Source organism: Callorhinus ursinus, unplaced genomic scaffold, assembly GCF_003265705.2.
Source record: "Callorhinus ursinus isolate GAN/ISIS: 27379988/994484 unplaced genomic scaffold, GSC_fseal_2.0 scaffold123, whole genome shotgun sequence".
Classification (NCBI taxonomy): domain Eukaryota; kingdom Metazoa; phylum Chordata; class Mammalia; order Carnivora; family Otariidae; genus Callorhinus; species Callorhinus ursinus.
The window spans coordinates 472257-491788 of NW_027397185.1; the positions used below are offsets into that span (position 1 = coordinate 472257).

Below are 19532 nucleotides of genomic sequence, written 5' to 3' on the forward strand. Positions count from 1 at the left end.
TGGGAGGATGAGGAGCTGCTGCCGGAGACTTCCGCCGCAGCAGCAGGGATTCGGGTTAGACGCCGGGCCGGAGTCCCAGGCGGTGCGGTGAGCAGCCGGGAGCGGGCGGGACTACGGGCGCGCCCGGGTGGCCGGCGGGGAGGCGAGGGAGGCTGGCCCCTCCGCCCGGCCTGGCCTGCCACCCTCCTTCCTTTCCGCCGCTCGGGCTGCGTCCTCCTGGAGCGGCTTTCAGCTCGCCCCGCCCCCCTCCGGGAATGCCCCCCGGACCCGCGGGCATCTGCTGCCGAGCCGCCTGCGTGTGCCAGGGGCCCGGCTGACCCAGAGGGCCCGGGCTGTGTGCTCGGGGGTCGTCCGCAGCGCCCGGAGCGCTGCAGGCGCGGCGCGGCGCGGGGCTCCCGGCCCGGGGGCCGACCTGAGCGCCCTGGAGGCCGTGCCGCGGGGTGATGGCCGAGCTCCTAGAAGCTGGCGGCCAGGCGCGCCGGGACGGTGTTCCAGATGCTGGCGCAGACACCCCCCCGAGTGCTTTGGTGAGGCCTGAGCGGTAGGGAAGGGGCCGTGTCTCCCCATGTGCCCTTCACGTTCCTGGAGTCCCCCGCCCTCCCCCCCCCAGGAGCCGTCGCGGCTCCCTGATGTTCCTGGGGAGGTGCGCCCCCCCAGCCCCCGTGCCGAGCGCCCCACCTCTGTCCCGTCCGAGGAAGGGCCGTGAGCTGTGTGCTGTCGCCTTCAGCGTGGCTGGGAATGACACGGGGAGGGGTGCAGGCTGAAGGCCAGGGAGGACGGCTTGGTTCCCAAAGTTGTATCCAGACTTTGGAGTGAGGGGTGGAGGCTGACCTGCAGCGCTGCTGCTTCCAGGTACACAGCCAGTTCTCTCTGGTTACACGCAGGATGCGGCTGCGTCTCTCGCCCCTCCCTGTCTCTCGTCTCTGCCCGTCCCTGGCCTCTCGGCGCCTCTCATGTGCAGTTCTGTTCTGTGCGGCTCAGTCTGGCAGGCCCAGCACCCACCGGTGCTCGGCCCCGGCCACCTGCGGGGTTGACTTCTGGTCCCGGGTCTGCGCCGAATGCCCTTCCCAGGCACGTCTGCCTTTATCTTCCCAGCTCTTCTTGCAAAAGTCTCAAGGGCGAGGACGGCGACTTTGGCTCCAGAGCCTCAAGATAACGTGCCGCTCGGCGCGTGCGTCTCAGGTCCTGTTCCGAGAACCTGGCCACCAAAGGTACCACAGCGCCCTCCTTCCCTCTGAGTCCTGCGTGTGGCCCCGTCCGTGTCCCGTCTTTTGCCATAGCGCTTCCCTCCCAGAGCCCCCGCCTTGGGTGTCTGGTCACACCCAGCGAGGGGGATCACGCGATGGTGCTGTTGGGGGCGGGGGTGGGATTTCCCTCACCCCCTCGTGTAAAGGGCAGCCACGTGGACCCCTCCCGCGCGTCCCAGACCTTCTCCCACGGGCTGGTCTCTGTGGGCTCTGCACACTCCCCAGCACCGCCCCCAAGAACCTACCGCAGCCGACCGGAACATTGAAGCCAGTGATTTCTGTTTGGAAATAGGGTCGTCTTCTGCTGCTGACCCCCATCAAACCCCATCATGCCCACAGCCCTGTGCCCCCGAGTCTTGGCTCCGAAGGAAAGTGAGGAGCCCAGGAAAATGAGGAGCCCACCGGGAGAGAACCCTAGCCCCCAGGGGGAGCTTCCCAGCCCCGAGTCCTCCCGCCGCCTCTTCCGCCGGTTCCGCTACCAGGAGGCGGCGGGCCCCCGGGAGGCCCTGCACCGCCTCTGGGACCTGTGCCGGGGCTGGCTGCGGCCTGAGAGGCACACCAAGGAGCAGATCCTGGAGCTGCTGGTGCTGGAGCAGTTCCTGGCCATCCTGCCCCGGGAGATCCAGGGCTGGGTGCGGGCCCAGGAGCCCGAGAGCGGCGACCAGGCTGTGGCGGCCGTGGAGGCTCTGGAGCGGGAACCAGGGAGACCGTGGCAGTGGGTGAGCGTGGGTCTGCTCTGGGCTGGCCGGGGCGGGGGGCGTTTGTGGCGAGGGGCTGCCGTGGACTTGGAAGCTCGGCGGCATCACGTGTCCCCTGGCCAGGGGTGAGAAATTCCGTCTGGAGCGCCGGGCTTCGGCGAGGCTCCCGCTGCAGTCGGTTTCCCGAGACGGCGGGTTCCGCTCCTTGAGGGGTCCTGTGTGAGCCTCCCGTGCTCTGCCGGGAAGGTGCCCGGCAGGCCTGGGCCGGGGGACGGTGTTGGTCCAGTTTCTGGCTCAGCCCCCAGCCCTCGCCTGGCCAGGGACCCGTCCACCTGGCCCTGAAACACCCTCCCTGGGATTGCAGCTCAAGCACTGTGAGGACCCCGTGGTGATCGAGGACGGGGACGGCCCTCCGGACCCTGAGCAGGAACGGCTGCCGGCGGAAGCCCAGGGCGACCTCGCCAAGAGTCAGGACACCCAGCCTGTGGCCCTGGCGCCGGGCCCCGGGCTCCCAAGCAGACCGCCAGGCCAGCTCAGTGGGGATCCAGGTACCAGCCAAGGGGGTGAGGGAGGCATGCCCCCCCCTCCCTGTGCCCTTTGCAGCGGCGCCCGGCCTGGGCGTCTCGTTCCCATCCAGTGGACGGCCACGGGCGTGCTGTGTGCGGGGTCTGGGTCCTTCCCCAGAGTGATGCGGTCAGACTCTGAGGAGCACGTCTGCCCTCATGTCTGTGCTCGGCCCACGCACGGGGACCACTGCCCACCTGTTGGAGGGTGCATCTGCGGGCCTTGCCGGCTCGGGGGACCAGCCAGGCACCATCGCTGCTCGATTAGGAACCATATGGCTTTTCCCGGTGGCGCGAGTCCCCAGTGCCTTACGGGGTTTGTTGAGAGCAGGGGCCCGGGCCGCCCATGGTCATCCTAGGAGGTTGCGGTGACCTCCACAGTGGGAGGGTTGGTTTGGGTGGACTCGCCACGTCGTCCTGTGGCTACAGCGGGCAAAAAGCCAGGGGTGCATGCTTGTGGTCCTTTGTGACACAGTAAGGTTTGTAGGTAAAACAAAAAAAAGGCATCTTAAAGTTCTCTCTGTGTGAAATTCACCTGCCTTGTGTGCAAGTCTTCAGCTTCTCCCTGCTTTAACGTGGGGGTGGCTGGCTGCGTTGGCTCGCTGGGGCTTCCGTGACGCAGCGTCATGCCCCGGGCAGCTCCCACAGCAGAAACGCATATTCTCACAGTTGTGGGGGGCCGGCGCTCTCCCATCGCGCGCGGACAGGGTGGCTTTCTCACAAGCCTGTTCTCCCCGTGTCCGTCCGGGTCCTAACCCTTTTTATCAGGAGTCACTGGCCCGTGGGACCTCAGTGTAGCTCAGTTACCCCTCGGAAGACCGGATCTCTGGGTGCCGTCGCACTCCGAGGTTACACGTTCGTGACTGGTCACTGGGGGGAGCGTGCAGTAAAAGCCGTATAGTTCCTCATCACGCAGGTGTTCCTAAAAAGCTACATTTCGGTGGAGACTGAAGGCTCTCCAGGGTGATTTCCACGGTGTCCATACACTTCTTTCTCTCGGGGACGGGTGGGGGAGGGCTGTAGACCACTGCCTGGAAGGCAGCAGGTACGAGACCGGAAGTACAACAGCCCCCCCGCACCCTGCGAGCCCGCGCAGCCTGCGCGAGGGGCGGCAGAGTGAAGAGGCTGCCGCTCAGCGAGGACACCTGTCCCTGCCGGCTGAGCTCACCCGGCCGTTCGCCCTCGCTGTGGTGGAGGCTCGTGGCCCAGCCCTGCCGGGGACGGGCACCAGACGCTAGCGTCAGCTTGGGTGGGGACTCAGCATGTGACATAGGCTTCGCCTCCTGGATCGGCCCTGACCCGGCAGACGCGAGTGCTCCAAGCCTTCCTCTGGGGAAGGAGCAGGTTTCGAAACAGCTGTCTCTGACGGGGCGGCCCCATGGGCCAGGTGCATGGCTCCCCGCCTGCGACGCGGTAGGGTCCAGGCGGGAGAGGACTCCTCCCACAGCGGCGCGGAGCTGCCAGGGGCCCGGGGTGAGGGCGGGCGGGCTGATGGTGTCAGGGTGACAGAAATCCCTGTGGTTCGCAGGTGCTCTTCATGGGCCGCCTCCTGCGGGTGCGGAAAGAGACGCGCCTCTTTCTCTTTCAGTTCTGCCAGACACTCCCCTTCTTCAGGAAGCGAGTTTGAGGGATGCACAGCAGGTGACGGCCCTCCAGCTGCCCCCGGTGAGTGATTTCCGCCAGAGCTCCTGAACCCCCACTGCCCTCTGCACACAGCATGGTGGAGCGCAGCGGCCTCAGATCCCCATGCACCGTCCTCTGGACGCTCTAGGGCCCCCCGTGAAAGATGGGAGACCGCACCGCGTACCCGTTTCTGTCCTAATCGTCACACTGATTGTGTTCCAGAGTGTTGGGAGGTGGAGGGAGAAGGCACAGGTCATTGCAGCACCGTACACAGCCGGGCGCATTGTCCGGGAGTCTCTGTGGTACGGTCCCGTGTGATACAGCACACATCCAAGCAAGGCTTCCTTTCATAAGCATGCCCCATGCGATGGAGAGCCTGTCCGACGAGTGGTCTCGCTCCCTCCTTTCCGGCCTTGTTGCTGCCTTTGGCTGCAGCTTCTCATAATGCCTCCTTTGGAAGTTTTCCTGACACGTTCCCCTGGCTGGCAGGCGATGTGGTCTCATTCCGTGGGGAAGTGGGTGACGTGAGGCATGGACCTGGCAGATGGAGCGCTGTCTGAGGGTCCCAGGTGTGCCTCCAGCACCGTGCATCCAACGGGACTTGGGACCTGGGGGTGGGGTCGGCTCAGGGTGGGGAGGAGCTAGTGAGTATGTGGCTCAGGACGTCCCCGTTCCCCGTTCCCCGTTCCCCTTGAGCCTTATCCAGGGGCTCTTGTATCTCGAGCCTTATCCATGGCATCGGCTGTGTGCCGTGACGGCTGTAGAACAGACTGACCCAAAGGAGGTGAAACACACGTTTCTTAGTAAAGGCCAAGACTTCTGACCGGTATGACGTGCAGAGAGGTGCTGTGAGCTCAGCATCCAGTGAGCCCGGCACCCATCTGAGTCTCCGTCTGCTCCTGTACAACGGGAAGACGGATTTCGGTGAGTCAGCGCCCTCTGCTCGCTCCACCTCTGCTCAGGGCACTGGAAGTGACTGTCACAAAGGTCTTATTTTTTCAGAATCATTTTGAAATTCGTTAAATTCTTTTTTTTTTTGGAATTTTTTATTATGTTCTGTTAATCACCATACATTATATCATTAGTTTTTGATGAAATTCGTTAAATTCTTTTTTTTCTTTTTTTTTTAAGATTTTATTTATTTGACAGAGAGAGACACAGTGAAAGAGGGAACACAAGCAGGGGGAGCGGGAGAGGGAGAAGCAGGCTTCCTGCTGAGCGGGGAGCCAGATGCGGGGCTCGATCCCAGGACCCCGGGATCATGACCTGAGCTGAAGGCAGACGCGTAACGACTGAGTCACCCAGGCGCCCCGAAATTCGTTAAATTCCTAATTGTGGTAAAGTACATATTACATAAAATCGCCCATCTTAACTATTTTTAACGCACGGCAGCGTCTTTAGCATTCAGCGATGTTAGCCGCGTTCCCACTGCCGTGCAGACGGTCTCCAGAACTGTCTCATCTTCCAAAATGGAAACCTGCTGCTGGTTAGGGAGTAACTCCCCTCGCCCCAACACACAGAAACGGCCCTTCTGCCTCTAAATTCGACGACTCCTCATAGCTCGTGCAAGTGCAGGGACACCTTTACAGCGTTTGTGTCTCCTTCGCTGGCGTGATTCGTGCCCCGTGGTGTCCTCGAGGTTCGGTCACACCGTCACGTGACAGGCTCTCCTTCCGTTCTGAGGCTGAGTGATACCGCGCGGCGGGCACGTAATGCGTTCCTTCACTCCCTTGTCCCTGGCACTTGGCCTGCATCTAGCTCGCGGCCCCCGTGAGCAGTGCTGCTGTGAACACAGACACACACACGTAAACGTGTGGTTGATCTTTGTCCTTCTGGGGATGACTGCATTCCCTGCAGCGGCCAGAGAGAACAGAGCTCCCTGGTACTCATCGCACTACACGGTCGTGTCGGGAAAATACCGTAGACGGTCGTGGCCAGCACGTTGGTGTGGATGCACACAAGATGCAGAACATGGCCTCACCGGGGCCATCCTTCCCGTTGCCCTTGATCGCAGGCCCACGCCTGCGTTGCTCTGTCCTCGGGCTGCCCAACCACGGACGTTTGTGAACGGATCCCACCTCTGTGGACTGCGTGCTTTCAGTCTGTGCAGCAGTGCAGTGGGGCGGGCTTTGCAGGTGTCGTTGGCTCGTGCCTTGCTGTGTGCGGTGAGAGTCCACGGCTGGGATGCACCGCGGTGCGCGCGACCACTCCGCTGTTGAAACCGCCGGCTTGTTTCCAGTCTGGGGTCATTTTGCGCAAAGCTGGTGTAGATACCGGCGTGCGGGCCACCGTGGGAGCATCGCCTTCTTGCTGGGGGATGAAGCCCCAGGTTTGCACTTGCTGGGTTGTGCGGTACGTGCATGTTTTGTGAGAAACTGCCACGTCCTTTTCCAGAGGGACTGTGGCATGACGTTCCCGAGCGCCGTGTGAGCGGCGCCCACTCTCACGTCCCGGCCACTGTCTGCCGGTGGCACGGTGTTTTCTTTCGGCCCCTCTGACTCTGCGCCGTGCCGCCGGCTTGCTGCGGTGTACGTGATCATCGCTGGGGGTCGCAGGCTTCGGTGTCGAGTCGGGCGCTGACCCGGCGGCTCTGTGTATCCTCTCCCTCGAGGTGTTTCCATTTGCGTTTCTGCAGGTGCTTTGGCAGCTCCGTGTCTGTTCTTCGTTGGGTGTGTGTCTCATTTTCGGGCTTGTCTTGCCATCCCTTTTCACGGTGCTTAGCAGAGCAAAAGTGTCTTGTGTTTTCTCTCCCCAGGATTTCAATCATTTTATTTTACTGTATTTTGTATTAAAGTATGGTTGGAGCACGAAAGTGTTTCATTCGGATTTAGTCCAGGCTCTGCGGTTTTCCTTTTTTAAGGATCATGCTCTCGGTGCAAAGGCCGGGAGCCCTCTTCGATCCCCGAGACTTCCTGCTCTGTTTTTTCCTAAAAGTCATGTGATTGAACATCTTGCACTTCAAGTCCACGCTGCATTTAATCCAGGACCTGTGATCGCTCACACTGGAGCCCGTGAGCAGTCCCTCTTGTATCCGGTGTGGGACTGGGGTTGCGGTGTCTCTGATTTGGGGCGCGGATGCCAGCTTGCTCCAGCCGCGAGTGCTGGAAGGTTCTGTCCTCGCTCGGAGTGCAAACCTCATTGGAGCCCATTTCTGTGGGTCTGTTCCGGGTTCTTCGTCGGGGTCATGCACTTTTTCGTCTCTTGACTGCTGTAGCCCACGCACACTGGGTCTGGAAGTCAGGTACTGGTTCCTCCCATGGTGTTATTTTTTTTTTAATGATTTAGCTCTGTCAGTCCTGCTGCTTTCTGTGTAAATTTTAGAATAATCTTGTCCCCATCCTCAAAAACTCTTAACTGAGATTTTGATAGGAATTTTGTTAAGCCTGCATGTCTGTTTGGGGAGCGTTGACATTTTTGCCCTCTGACTCATTCTGTCCGTGGATGTGCCGTGCCTCTCCATTTACTTCTTTTTTTTTAAGATTTTTTTTTTTATTTTTATTGTCTTTAAATAACCTCTACACCCCAGGTGGGGCTCACCCCACGACCCAGAGATCAGGAGTGAGTAGCACACTCCCCAACTGAGCCACCCAGGCGCCCTCGTGTTTTGTTAGATTTATACCTAAGTACTTCATTTTTTGAGCAATGGCAAACGATATGATTATCATTTTAGTACTTTCATGACAACTTACTCATTTCTTGTCTAAGAAGTGCAGTTGGTTGGGATGCCTGGGTGGCTCAGATGGTTAAGCATCTGCCTTCGGCTCAGGTCATGATCCTGGAGTCCCGGGATCGAGTCCCACATCGGGCTCCCTGCTCGGCGGGGAGCCTGCTTCTCCCTCTGCCTGCTGCTCTCCTGCTGTGCTCTCTCTCTGACAAATGAATAAATAAAATCTTTAAAAAAAAAAATGTGCAGTTGGTTTTTGTAGGTTTCTCTTGTATCCTGTGACCTTGCTGGATTTGTGCATCCATTTGTTTTCAAACGGCGTGCTCTAGATTTCCGTGTTCACAGTCACGGTGTGTGCACGTAAAGACGGTCGTACTTCTTTCCGGTCTGTGTCTTGTTCCTTTCCCGGCTTCGTTCAGCCGAGAACTCCCAGCATCGTGTCGGGGCTTAGCAGGAAAGGGTTCAGTCTTTGACCGTCCGCTGTCACCGTCCAGGACAACGGCAGCCACAGGGGTTTGGAAATACTCCTCGTGCAGTTGGGAAACTTCCTCGATCCTGTTGTCCTGCAGTTTTAATTATAACAGGTGGCTGTTGAAACTTCTCAAAACTTCTGTTCCAGTTGGTCACGTGGATTTTCTGTAGACTGTTAATGTTGTGGGTTATATTTATTGACTTGTGGATATCAAACCAGCCTTGCATCCCTGGAATGGACCTCTTCTGGTCGTGGAGTAACATTCTGTGGGTACAGTGCCGAATTTTATTTGCTTTTACAGTTGACCCTTGAACAACACGAATTTGAACTGTGCTTGTCCATTTACGTGCAGATTTTTTTTTTTTTACAAATACAGTAGAGTACCATCAATGTGCCTTCTCCTCAGTTTGATTTTTTTTTCTTTTTTTTAATTTTCTTATTGTTATGTTAATCACCGTATATTACATCATTAGTTTTTGATGTCAGTTTGATTTTCTTAATAGTCCCCCTTGTTGCTTCCTTTATTGTAAGACTACGGCATGTGATACGTATAACATACAAAATATGTTTGTCGACTGTTTCCGGCAAGTTTGGGGGACGTCAGAAGGTATACATGGATTGTGTGTTGCAGGGGGAGGGTTGTGCCCCTGAGCCCCGCATAGTGCAAGGGTCACGTACATTTCGTTAAGGATTCCTGGAGCTCCTGGTCTTCACGGTCTTTGTCCGGCTTTGGTATCAGCGTTATGCTAGGTTCGCAAGATGAGTCAGGATGGGTCCGCTCTTGAGTTCCTCAGGAGGTTGTTTAGAATTGGTTTTCATTCTCTGAACTGTTGAGCGCCCGTCCGTGCCATGCGGGGTCCCCTGGGGCTCCGTGGCCGGCCAGGGCGCATCTGCGATCCCACTCGCGGGGCCGCGGGGCTGGGCGCTCTGCCCACTGGGTTTCGTTCCTCTTCCTTGGGTGCGTTCTCAGGCGCCGGCCCGAGGGTGAGGGAGGGGAGTGCGTAAGTCTTGTCACGATGCGGAGTCCGTTGTTTCCCCGCAGCCGCAGAGGCGGCAGGCGCTGCGGGCGGGCAGCTCTGCTTCCCTTCTGTCCCCCAGCTGTGGTGCTGCCATGCTTTCCTCGTCCGCAGACGTCGGGGAGCAAGCCCCTTCCGCTTCTCGCCCGGGGTCAGTGCTGGCCTGCGCAGCAGCCGCCTGGCAGCGTGCGGGAGAGAAGGGGGCCGTGCGCGTGTGTGCGTGCCGGAGAGAAGGCCCTGCGTGAGTGCGCGTGTGTGCGTGTGTCCTGCGTGCGTGCAGGAGAGAAGGGGGCCGTGCGCGTGTGTGCGTGCAGGAGAGAAGGGCCCTGCGTGAGTGCGTGTGTGTGCGTGTGTCCTGCGTGTGTGCAGGAGAGAAGGGGGCCGTGCGTGTGTGTGCGTGCAGGAGAGAGGGGCCCTGTGTGAGTGCGTGTGTGTGCGTGTGTCCTGCGTGCGTGCAGGAGAGAAGGGGGCCGTGCGCGCGTGTGCGTGCAGGAGAGAGGGGCCCTGTGTGTGTGCGTGTGTCCTGCGTGCGTGCAGGAGAGAAGGGGGCCGTGCGTGTGTGTGCGTGCCGGAGAGAAGGGGGCCCTGCGTGAGTGCGCGTGTGTGCAGGAGAGAAGGGGGCCGTGCGTGTGTGTGCGTGCCGGAGAGAAGGGCCCTGCGTGAGTGCACGTGTGTGCGTGTGTCCTGCGTGCGTGCAGGAGAGAAGGGGGCCGTGCGCGTGTGTGTGTGTGCCGGAGAGAAGGGGGCCCTGCGTGTCCTGCGTGCATGTGTCCTGCGTGTGTGTGTGTGTGTGTTCTGCGTGTGTGTCCGTGCGCGGAGCGTCGCGGACGCTCTGTGAGGGCCCCAAGCAGGCGGTCACATCCACAGAGCATTTGCCCGCGCGATGTGTTCAGGAGAAAGCAGGACCAAGCTCCGGATGTGAGCTCCGGGGTTGGTAAACCGTGGGAAGGTCCACGTCTGGGGACAGTGACAGACACTAAGGTCTGCTCGGTGACGTTTGTTATGCCGTCTCTGGGCCGGCCAGGGTGCGGCCCTCTCTGGGGTCTAAGGGCCCATTGGCCCTTCCAGGCAGGGAGAGGCGAGGGGCTCTCCTTCAGGAAGAACCGTCCTGGCTTTAGGCAGAGACGGGCGAGCGGAGCGCCTTCTCCGTGGTGTCCTTCCTCGGTTTCCCTCAGCTGGAAAGTCCCGACGCCACAGTGGCATGTTTGGGGATTTGGGACCGGCTCTGAGACCTACACCTGACTCTGCAGCAAGCCCGTGGCTTCCACGGTCCACCATCCGCTCGGGCGGGTGAAGACTGGCCCTCGCTGAGCTGCGGTCAGCTCTGCAGGAGATGCGTGCACGCCCATGGGAGGACGGGTCTCGGGGGGCTTGACGCCTCACACCGTGTGTATTGCACACGTACGCTTTTATACGAGCATCTTCGCATCTTCGCCAGAACGGCGGTGGAAAATGCTGGGTTTGTAGTTCCTTAAATCTAATTTTGAGGAGCGCCTGGGGGGCTCCATCGGTTAAGCATCTGACTCTGGATCTCAGCTCGGGTCTCAGTCTCACGGTGGTGAGTTCAAGCCCCAGGTTGGGCTCCACACTGGGCATGGAGCCTACTTTAAAAAAACAGTCTGATTTTGGGCTGTGATTTGCACACGGTGCACCTGTTTCTGCGTCCGGCTTGCAGAGTGTTTGACAAGCGTGCGCACTGCAGTGCCAGTCGCCCCCATGAGCACGGGGGGTGTCTCTGCGTCACCCCAGAGGCACCCTGGCACCCGTGCGCGGTGGAGCCGGGCCCTCACGCCGGGGCCTCTCTCCGCCGCCTCTGAACTCAAGCTTCTCTCCTGGAATTGCACTAAACGGACTCGTCCGGTATGCGGTCTCTTACCCAGCCCGGGGACCCAGGCGTCACTCACGTGTGCCCATTCATCACCGAGTGGCATCCGCGGGTGGTGACAGCCCGTCCCCGGGCATTTCGCTCACTTCCATTGTTGGCTCTTACGAAGGAACTTCTGGAACATCTGTATGTCTGTCTGCGGATCCATATTTTTATTTCTTCTGGGAGGGAAGCTGTCGGGGGATGAGGGTGTGATCGATGATTTTCCCTGGGGACGTACACTACACCCCCACCTAGGGAATGCCCCTCTTCCCCATTTCCTGCTGCTCTCATTTTCTTAGACACAGTATGCATTTGGCCATTAGAGTAACCGTTACGGTTTTAGCTTGCATTTCCGTGTTGACTCGCGAAGCGGATCACCCTTCCGCGTGCTTGTGAATCATTCCTCTCCGCCCTCTGTGAAGCGTCCAGATAGCCTGTGTACTGACTGGGTTCGGCTTCCTTGTCTCCTGCGTAGGCTTGAGTAAGTTCCCCGTCCAGCGTGGGGCTCGAACCTAGGACCCTGAGGTCAGCACTCGTCCTCTCCCACTCAGCCAGCCGGGCGCCCGTCTGGCCGTGTTTTAAGACCTTTGTACAAATCATGTACTCTGGAGGAGAGTCGTCTGTCCGGTACATGTACTGGAAGCCTGTGGTTTGCCTTTTCCTTGTTTTAATGGTGTCTCCGGAAGGTCAGACGTTTAATTGTCACGAGCTCAAGGTCATCGACTTCTTTCTTTCGTCATTCAAGAAATCTTTGTCTACCCCAAGGTCACAAAGCATTTTCTTCGGGAAGTTTTAGAGCTGTGGGTTGTTACATTTAGGTCTTTGATTAATTTCAGGTTATTTTTGTGTGTGTTTGATGAGTTGTGGGGTTATTTTTTTATCTTAATATATAAAAGATTTTCCTGGGGCGCCTGGGTGGCTCAGTCAGTAAGCATCTGCCTTCGGCTCAGGTCATGATCCCAAGGTCCTGGGATCGAGCCCCGCATCGGGCTCCCTGCTCCATGGGAAGCCTGCTTCTCCCTCTCCCACTCCCACTGCTTGTGTTCCCTCTCTCGCTGTGTTTCTCTCTGTCAAATAAATAAATAAAATCTTTAAAAAAAAAAAAAAAGTTTTCCTTTCTTCCACTGAGTGGCCCTGATACCTTTGTCAAAAATCAGTTGTCCACCTACTTCTGAGCTTCTGGGCAGCACCGTGGTTGATGTGTGTGCTTTGATTCTTTGCGCCAAACCACCATAACTTCATAGTAAGGTTTGCAGCAGGGTTGTGAGGTCCTCCTGTTTGATGCTTTGTTTTCTGAATTCTTTCTGCTGCTCTAAGTGCTTTGCTTGTCCATATTATTTTCAGAATTAGTACATCAGTTTCTTTACAAATGCCCCGTGGGGCTTTTGTGCGGGATCGCCTAGAATCTACAGGTCGTTGTGGGGCGAACTGACATCGTAGCGGTCTAGAAACGTGTTCAGTGCTTCCGTGTCCGGGCGGCACACGGAGTTTGCATTCATTTTCCTTAGGAAGTCCTCGGTTTTGATGTTGTAAGTGGTCTGTTTTGTTTTTTTTTTTTTTTTTCATCTCCCAGTTACTGTGCCCATACAGCTGTTTGTAGGTTGGCTTGCTGGCCAGCAACCGTGTTGTTTTTACCTATCAGGGTACCATCTTTCCAGAAATCCCAAGGCCTTCCTGTGATTGGGAGGATCCAGCGAGGCGGTGGTCCAGGTGTTTGAGAGCAGATACAGGGTTATTGATTACAGTGCCAGGGAGCGGGGCTGGACGGCAGAGCGGAGACCGTGTGCCAGGAGGCGGTCGGGGGCTGTGGCGCAGGGGGAAGGTGAGGAGGTTTGGGGACGCAGGGAAGGCTTCCTTTTTTGTGCTCAGTGGTAAGTGGCCTGTTGGTCCACTCCGGCCTGTGGCTGTTCTGAGCTGGGCTGCCCGATGGGCCTGTCTTACTGAGGCTTCTGGAGGCGGCCTGCCCCCCGCCCCCCGCACAGACGGACAAGGACGGGTCTGTGGCATTGGGTGGAGGTGATGTGGCTGGTTCCTGCTGAGGCGGGGGGTGGGGGGCGGCCCGTCCAGCAGGGGTGCAGTTACGGACCAGAGTGTGGTTCGGTGCTTTGGGTGACATTCCTGGGTGGCCAGGGCCATGGGATTTAGGGGGAGGGGCCCCTCCGATGGCACAGTCCTCCCCACATGGAACTGGTGGGGTCGATATGAGACCGACTAACAGATTAAAGAAAGGGGACCAAGAACAAGGGGTCTGAGTACTGGGAGCAGCGGTGCTAAGGAGGGAGGGAGTCGGGAGAGCCGTGGTGGGTTTCCCCGGAAACCAGGCAGGTGAAGGACTGGGTTTGCGGTCGATGAAGGTGGACAAGGGGCCCAGGAAGAAGGAGCCGGGCGGCGGGGACCAGCCCTTCCAGACAGGGTCCCCGTCGGCCGTGACCCAGCTGCTCCGCGCGCTGGGAACGGAGACGCGGGGGGCCGAGTGGGAGTGCCGGGGAAAGGGGTCCCAGCCCCCCAGGTGCCCACAGCCCACCTGGGCGCCCTTCAGACCACCCCGCAGAGCCACCCTGGCTGGAGGCCTTCAGTCGTCCGGGGAGAACGGGGGCTTGGCTGCCGCAGGGCTGCAGGGGGAAGGAAGGGAGGGGTCCCCCCGAAGTATGGGAGGGGATACCATCATCCTTGCGGGCAGGGGCCATGTGGCGGGATCCCCCCCGGGGCTTCGGGTCCTCACCCAGGAGTCACCTGCAGGGGAGGTCTTCAGTGCACCAGGGAGAGTCCGCAGAGAGCCCCAGAAAATCCAGGGAGAGTCCCGGGGTCAAGGTCCTCCTAAAGTGGGGGGACCCGATCAGATGTGGGATGAGTGAATCGAGACCCTGGCCGCTGCAGGGGGACCCTGGAGGGTAGAGGGGGACCCCGGCCGCCGCAGGGGGACCCTGGAGGGTAGAGGGGGACCCCGGCCGCCGCAGGGGGACCCTGGAGGGTAGAGGGGGACCCCGGCCGCCGCAGGGTGACCCCAGCAGGTGGAGGGGGACCTCGGCCGGTGCAGGGCAGCCCCGGCGAGCAGAGTCCAGCAGCAGTGAAAGCCCCCCACCCCCCGCAGGGCAGAGCAAGGGGACAGAGGTTCTCGGGGTGTAAGTGCAGGGGCCCGGGCTCCTGCCGGCAGTTCCCAGCCCCTGCTGAGTGTTCAGAGATGGCTGACACACCTCACCTGCCTTCCAGTCTGCGTCAGGACAGTAAGACGGTCTCCTGGCCGTGTGTTCGTGCACGAGTCGAGGTGAGCTTGCTTCCCTCTTCCTTCAGCGGGCACTAAAGGCTCTCTGATTGTGTGCCAGGCGCTCGGTGGATTCTCAGCCCCCTTCCCGTTCATTCCTGGTGCACCTGTGTCTTAATCGCGTTCAGGCTGCATCATTACTGTGCATATCCGTAAGTTTCAGGTGTCTGCCCAATATTTCTCTGTATGGTCCTTATTTTTATTCCCCAAAAGCCATTTTCCCCCTTTTGGTACTTTAAGGCTTTTGGGGGGTTTATTTTGTTTTTTAATTTGTTTTAGGCAAGCTGTGCACCGGACATGGGCTGAGAGTCGCACACTCCACCAACTGGGCCTGCCAGGTGCCCTTAAGGGTTTTATATTTTTATATTAGTTTGATCAAGGATCAGGATCTCGTTTTATTTCTAGTCAACCACCTATATCAAATACATTGGATAAAAATTATGTCTTCCCTTTCTGCACTGAATAGGATTTGGCTTTTTCACGTAGGTTAGGTTTTATCTGTTCAATCCTGTGTCATGACTGTTTCCTCTATGTGGGTCTGTTTTGTTCCAAAACCGCATGTTTACTTCCAAGTTCTCTTATCAAAATTGTCCCTGTGCTGATGTGTTCAGCATTTTCCTGCGGTTCATCCTATACCCCGCTAACGTTTACCGATTTTTTTTTTCCCACCATAAAGTGATAGGAAATTTTTTATTTTAAAATTAAAATAACATTATGCTTTTATTTTAAAAATAAGAGTGAGGTATATCCACAATTTTAAACAAGCTGGTTTAAAAAAACAAAACAGAAAAAGGAGCCGTTAGACAATAGAAAAATAGGCAAAGAGAACAGAGTAGTGTTTCAAAGCAGACGGACGCAGACTGGCCAGTAAGCCAGAGGAAAGGTTCTTGCGGAGAGAGCAGGGTGGTCCTCGGTCGGACTGCTGCGCACCAGTCGTTGGAGCTGCAGACCGTGGCGCGCCGTGGGGAGACAAGGCTCGGGTGTGCGGCGCTGCGTGTGTCCCTGGAGGCCCCTGTGCACGGACGGGGAGGCCCCGAGAGCTCGCGGAGCCGCTCCGTAGCGGCGGACCGGTGGGGAGCCCTGGAAGAATGGATGGGTCCGCTGCGCTCCGAGGGACGCCTCAGCGCAGTCCGTGGCCTGGACGCGTGCCGGGGACGCGGCCGAACGGGAGGGCGAGCCGACCGGGCTTCAGCGCTGTGGAGCCTGCGTTCAGATCTGGTGGGGGCCCCGAGGCGGGCAGTGACCGCGCAGCTGCGGGCCCCGAGGCGGCCTCCCTCTGCAAGGCCTGCAGGGGAAGCTCGCCCGGTTCCGCCAGCGGCGTGCTCTGCGCGCTCCTGCCTGCGTCTCTGAACCGCCCAGAAACGGTGGGCGTGCCTCTTACGTCTTCCCGCCGGGACCGCAGACGTGCGTGAGGACCCGTTTCCCAAATTCTCGAAGGACGCAGGGGAGCGGGACGTTTCAGATGCTCCTGGGGCAAAAAAAAAACCCAGAAACAAAAGCTAGTGAGTGCGAAGCCAGGACTGTCGAATTTCAGTGGGATCCCTGTTGCTGGGTGTGTAAAGACACACTTATGTCCAGCAGGGTTTCTGGGGCCCCGTTAGTAGGTTAACCCAGCGGTTCCCCATCCTCCCTGCGCGTCACCAGCACCTCTGCACCTCTGTGATTTTTTTCCTTGGAAAGGGAAGACTTTCATAATTCACTTTCACAACACGGGATGAGGTCACCGGACCCGGGTGCAGTTTCTGGGGTGTTGCAGTGCAGTCTGTCCACCGTGGCTCTGGGGACGTGGTGGCCGGGTCGCTCGAAGCTGCGTGGGGCCGTCCGAGGCCCGGCAGTCGGTGCCAGGGGCGCCCACCCTGCGGCGGGGGTAGGCAGGCCCCCTGGGCCGGCGCACACGCCTGTGGTTCCGCGGTGGTCAGGGGAAGGGGCCCGAGCAGCGGATGTGAGAGCGGGAGGACGGGAGTGACAGACGTGCCCACTGGGGACATCAGGTGTGCACGTGAGGGAGCAAGAGTCCAAAGGGGCCGGACAGGACTGACGGAGAAAATCCTCCTTCCCGGCCCAGGCCCCCAAGGCACCCGGCTGGCACGGACGCCGACCTTCCAGAAATCGAGGGGGACGCCAGACCTGCGTTGCAAACACCGTGAATTCGTTTTCATTTATTTACAGCAGATGTTCGTACTGGCTGCATTCTTCCCTCCACGTTTCGTTTTGAACTCCTTTCCAGTTAAGGGGCTCACCATTTTGTCAGTGCAAACTGGAATTTTAAGGGCTTTGTGATTGGAAGCCTTTGCGGAAATACTTGGCTCGTTGGGCCGGTGGATACACAGTCGCTGCCTGTGGAAATCAGCGTTTCCGTGCTTCTGTCCGGACGGAAGTGTCGGCGAGCCCGCGCTGCTTCCACGTTTCACTTCTGCCAAGCGTTCTCTCAGACACGAGGTCCCGGAGTATTTATTACAGAGAAAATGAATCATTTTTGCACCTTTACCGTTACTGTCTGTCAAATCGCAGTTCACAGGAAGCTCATGACCCCCACCTCGTGTTGTTACGTGGATATGCCTTCATGGTTTCTGAGAGACAGGGGGAGCAGGGAGCCCGACGCGGGGCTCGATCCCAGGGCCCCGGGGTCATGACCGGAGCCCAAGGCAGATGCCTCCCCAGCTAAGCCGCCCAGGCGCCCCGTGTTCTAGATCAAAAGGAATTTTGACACATTCCCGGGGTCCATGACTCAAAGCCTCCAAAACGTGTCCGTGCAGTAGTCATCTCGTGCGGCCCCCGTAGCAGCCGCCGGCGCCCCTGGCCACGAGACGCCTCCCGGTGGGGACAGGCAGCAGCAGACGGTGGAGGGATCCCTACCTGCCAGACCCGAGCGGCGGCAGGAGGAGGTTGGGCTGGAGCGAGGGAGACCGCGTGGGCTCCAGGCAGCCCTTATGCTCGCTCGCCTGGCAGGGCCCCTGGCCCTCCCCGCGCTCAGAGCACGCCTGCCCTGGCCCGATCCGGGATTGAGGCATCCCTGCTGCTCTCCTGTGGTTTCAGAACCGGGTCTCCCCCTTCAAGGACATGATCTTCTGCTTCTCGCAAGAGGACTGGTCCCTTCTGGACCCTGCGCAGACTGGCTTCTACGGCGAGTTCATCATCGGGGAGGACTGTGGCGTCTCGCTGCCTCCAAGTAAGACTTCGCCCCCTGTGTCCTGACACCAGAGACCGGTGGGGCCCGCATCTGCCTCGCTGTTCCCCCCGACCTGGCACGTACGTCGGGCCTACCTGGCTGCTCTGCACACTTAACCCTAGTGTAACGTGCTTTCCGTGCGCCTGGTTCTGTGGTCGGTGGGCTGTGCTCGTGTGCTTCTGTTTGCCTGATGGTCCTGCAGGGGACGCCCTCACCCTGCTCGTCTCTGAGATCCTGCCCCCTCCCTGCTTGCTCTCAGGAGGCCTGCCCGGCCCCCGTGGGGCCGTGCCCCGGGCTGCGAGCCTCCAGCTCTGTCCTCTGGACCTGTGGGGTCCCCGCCCCCCACCCGCCCAGGTGTCCTGTGGGCACCCACGGCTCATGGGTGTGTGTCCTCCCTTTGTGAACAGACGACCCGGCCGCCCAGCTGGATCTCTCCCAGGGAGAGGAGAACGAGCCCCGGGTCCCCGAGTTGCAGGACCCCCAAGGGAAGGAGGTGACCCAGGTCTCGTACTTGGGTGAGTAATGGGTCCAGAACTGGGTGGAAGGTTGCTGCTGGGCAGAGGCAGGCCCGTCCCTCCGCCCCTCCTGCACCCCGGTGTTAGCCCTGCACCCCGTCTGGCCTCCTCCCTGACTCCTGCCAGAGAGGATGTGAGCGGTTAACGTAGCCACCCGCCTCGACCACAGACGTTCGACAGGCGTCCGTCCCTGTGCTGCCCAGGTGGCCCGGCCACGAGTGAGCACAGATCCTCCCCAGACATCAGGCTGGAGAGGAGGAGCGGGTGCTGGGACACTCTAGCTTGCAGCCCCAGGCCGCGGGGCTGTGTCACTCGGGGCTGTTGCATGGGGAGGCGCTAGGGCTCGGTGGTGGTGGTTTCTCGCCTCCTGCCTCCCCACGTGTGGCCACAGAGCTCAGGCCCATAGCCGCTGAGCCGTGGACACATCTCCTGCAGGGGAGTGGGCTCTGTGACGTATGAGCAGCAACCCCACGGCCCCTTCCCCTCAGGACCCTAGGTTTGGGCCCCATTCCCGCCCAGAACAAGCGTGTGTGTGCTCCGGCCGACTGCAGGCTGCGTCTGTGCACCAACTCTGCGGGGTGCGGGACCCCATACACCCCGTAGACACCCAGCACGGACAGTCCTGCCCAGTTTCAGCACCCATGTCCGGGCGTGGCCACCTGCACGGGAGCCCGGGGCTGCTCTCCGACCATGGCCCACTAGCTGCACGACAAATCGCTTTCTCCATTTTCTTCTCTGGAAAGACTTTCCAAGCCTCCAGCCATTCCAGATAGAAGAGAGACGAAAACGGGACGAGCTACAGGTGCCAGAGTTCCAAACCTGCCAACAGCTGATGCTCACCCAGAACACCTGCCCAGGTACCGAAGGGCTGGGGGGGGCACCTGCGCGAGCAGAGTGTGACATGCATGTGTGCATGTGTGTGTGCGTGCGCTGTCACGTACATCTGTGCATACAGTGTGCGTGTGCTGTGTGACATGCATGTGTGCATGCAGGGTGTGTGTGCGTGCAGGGGGTGTGTGCGTGTGCTGTGTGACGTGCATGTGTGCATGCAGGGTGTGTGTGCGTGCAGGGGGCGTGTGCGTGTGCTGAGTGTCACGTGCATGTACGTGTGCGTGTGCTGAGTGCATGCAGGGGGCGTGTTCGTGCAGGGGGCGTGTGTGTGCTCAATGTCACGTGCGTGTGCGTGCGCTGTGACTTGCATGTGTGCATGTGTATGTGCGTGCGCTGTCGTGCGGGTGTGTGTGCGTGTGCTGAGTGTGACGTGCATGTGTGCATGTGCTGAGTGTGCGTTCAGGGGTGTGTGCATGCGGGGGGGGTGTGCTGAGTGTGACTTGCATGTGTGTGTGCGTGTGCTGAGTGCGTGCAGGGGGCGTGTGCATGTAGGGGGCATGTGCGTGTGCTGTCACGTGTATGTGCGTGCACTGAGTGTGACTTGC

At 59.4% G+C, this 19532-nt stretch overlaps 1 protein-coding gene across 1 annotated transcript in view; it reads left to right on the forward strand.

Annotated features, from left to right (window-relative positions):
- Positions 1-19532, forward strand: part of ZNF496 (zinc finger protein 496) — a 24378-nt gene continuing 4846 nt past the window's right edge. The window contains exons 1-8 of the mRNA XM_025860114.2: positions 1-87; positions 1096-1211; positions 1540-1966; positions 2310-2493; positions 4097-4173; positions 17449-17581; positions 17989-18096; positions 18840-18953. Of these exons, the coding sequence (XP_025715899.1) occupies positions 1577-1966; positions 2310-2493; positions 4097-4173; positions 17449-17581; positions 17989-18096; positions 18840-18953 (1006 nt within the window). The 5' untranslated portion in view covers positions 1-87; positions 1096-1211; positions 1540-1576. The remainder of the gene's footprint in view (positions 88-1095; positions 1212-1539; positions 1967-2309; positions 2494-4096; positions 4174-17448; positions 17582-17988; positions 18097-18839; positions 18954-19532) is intronic.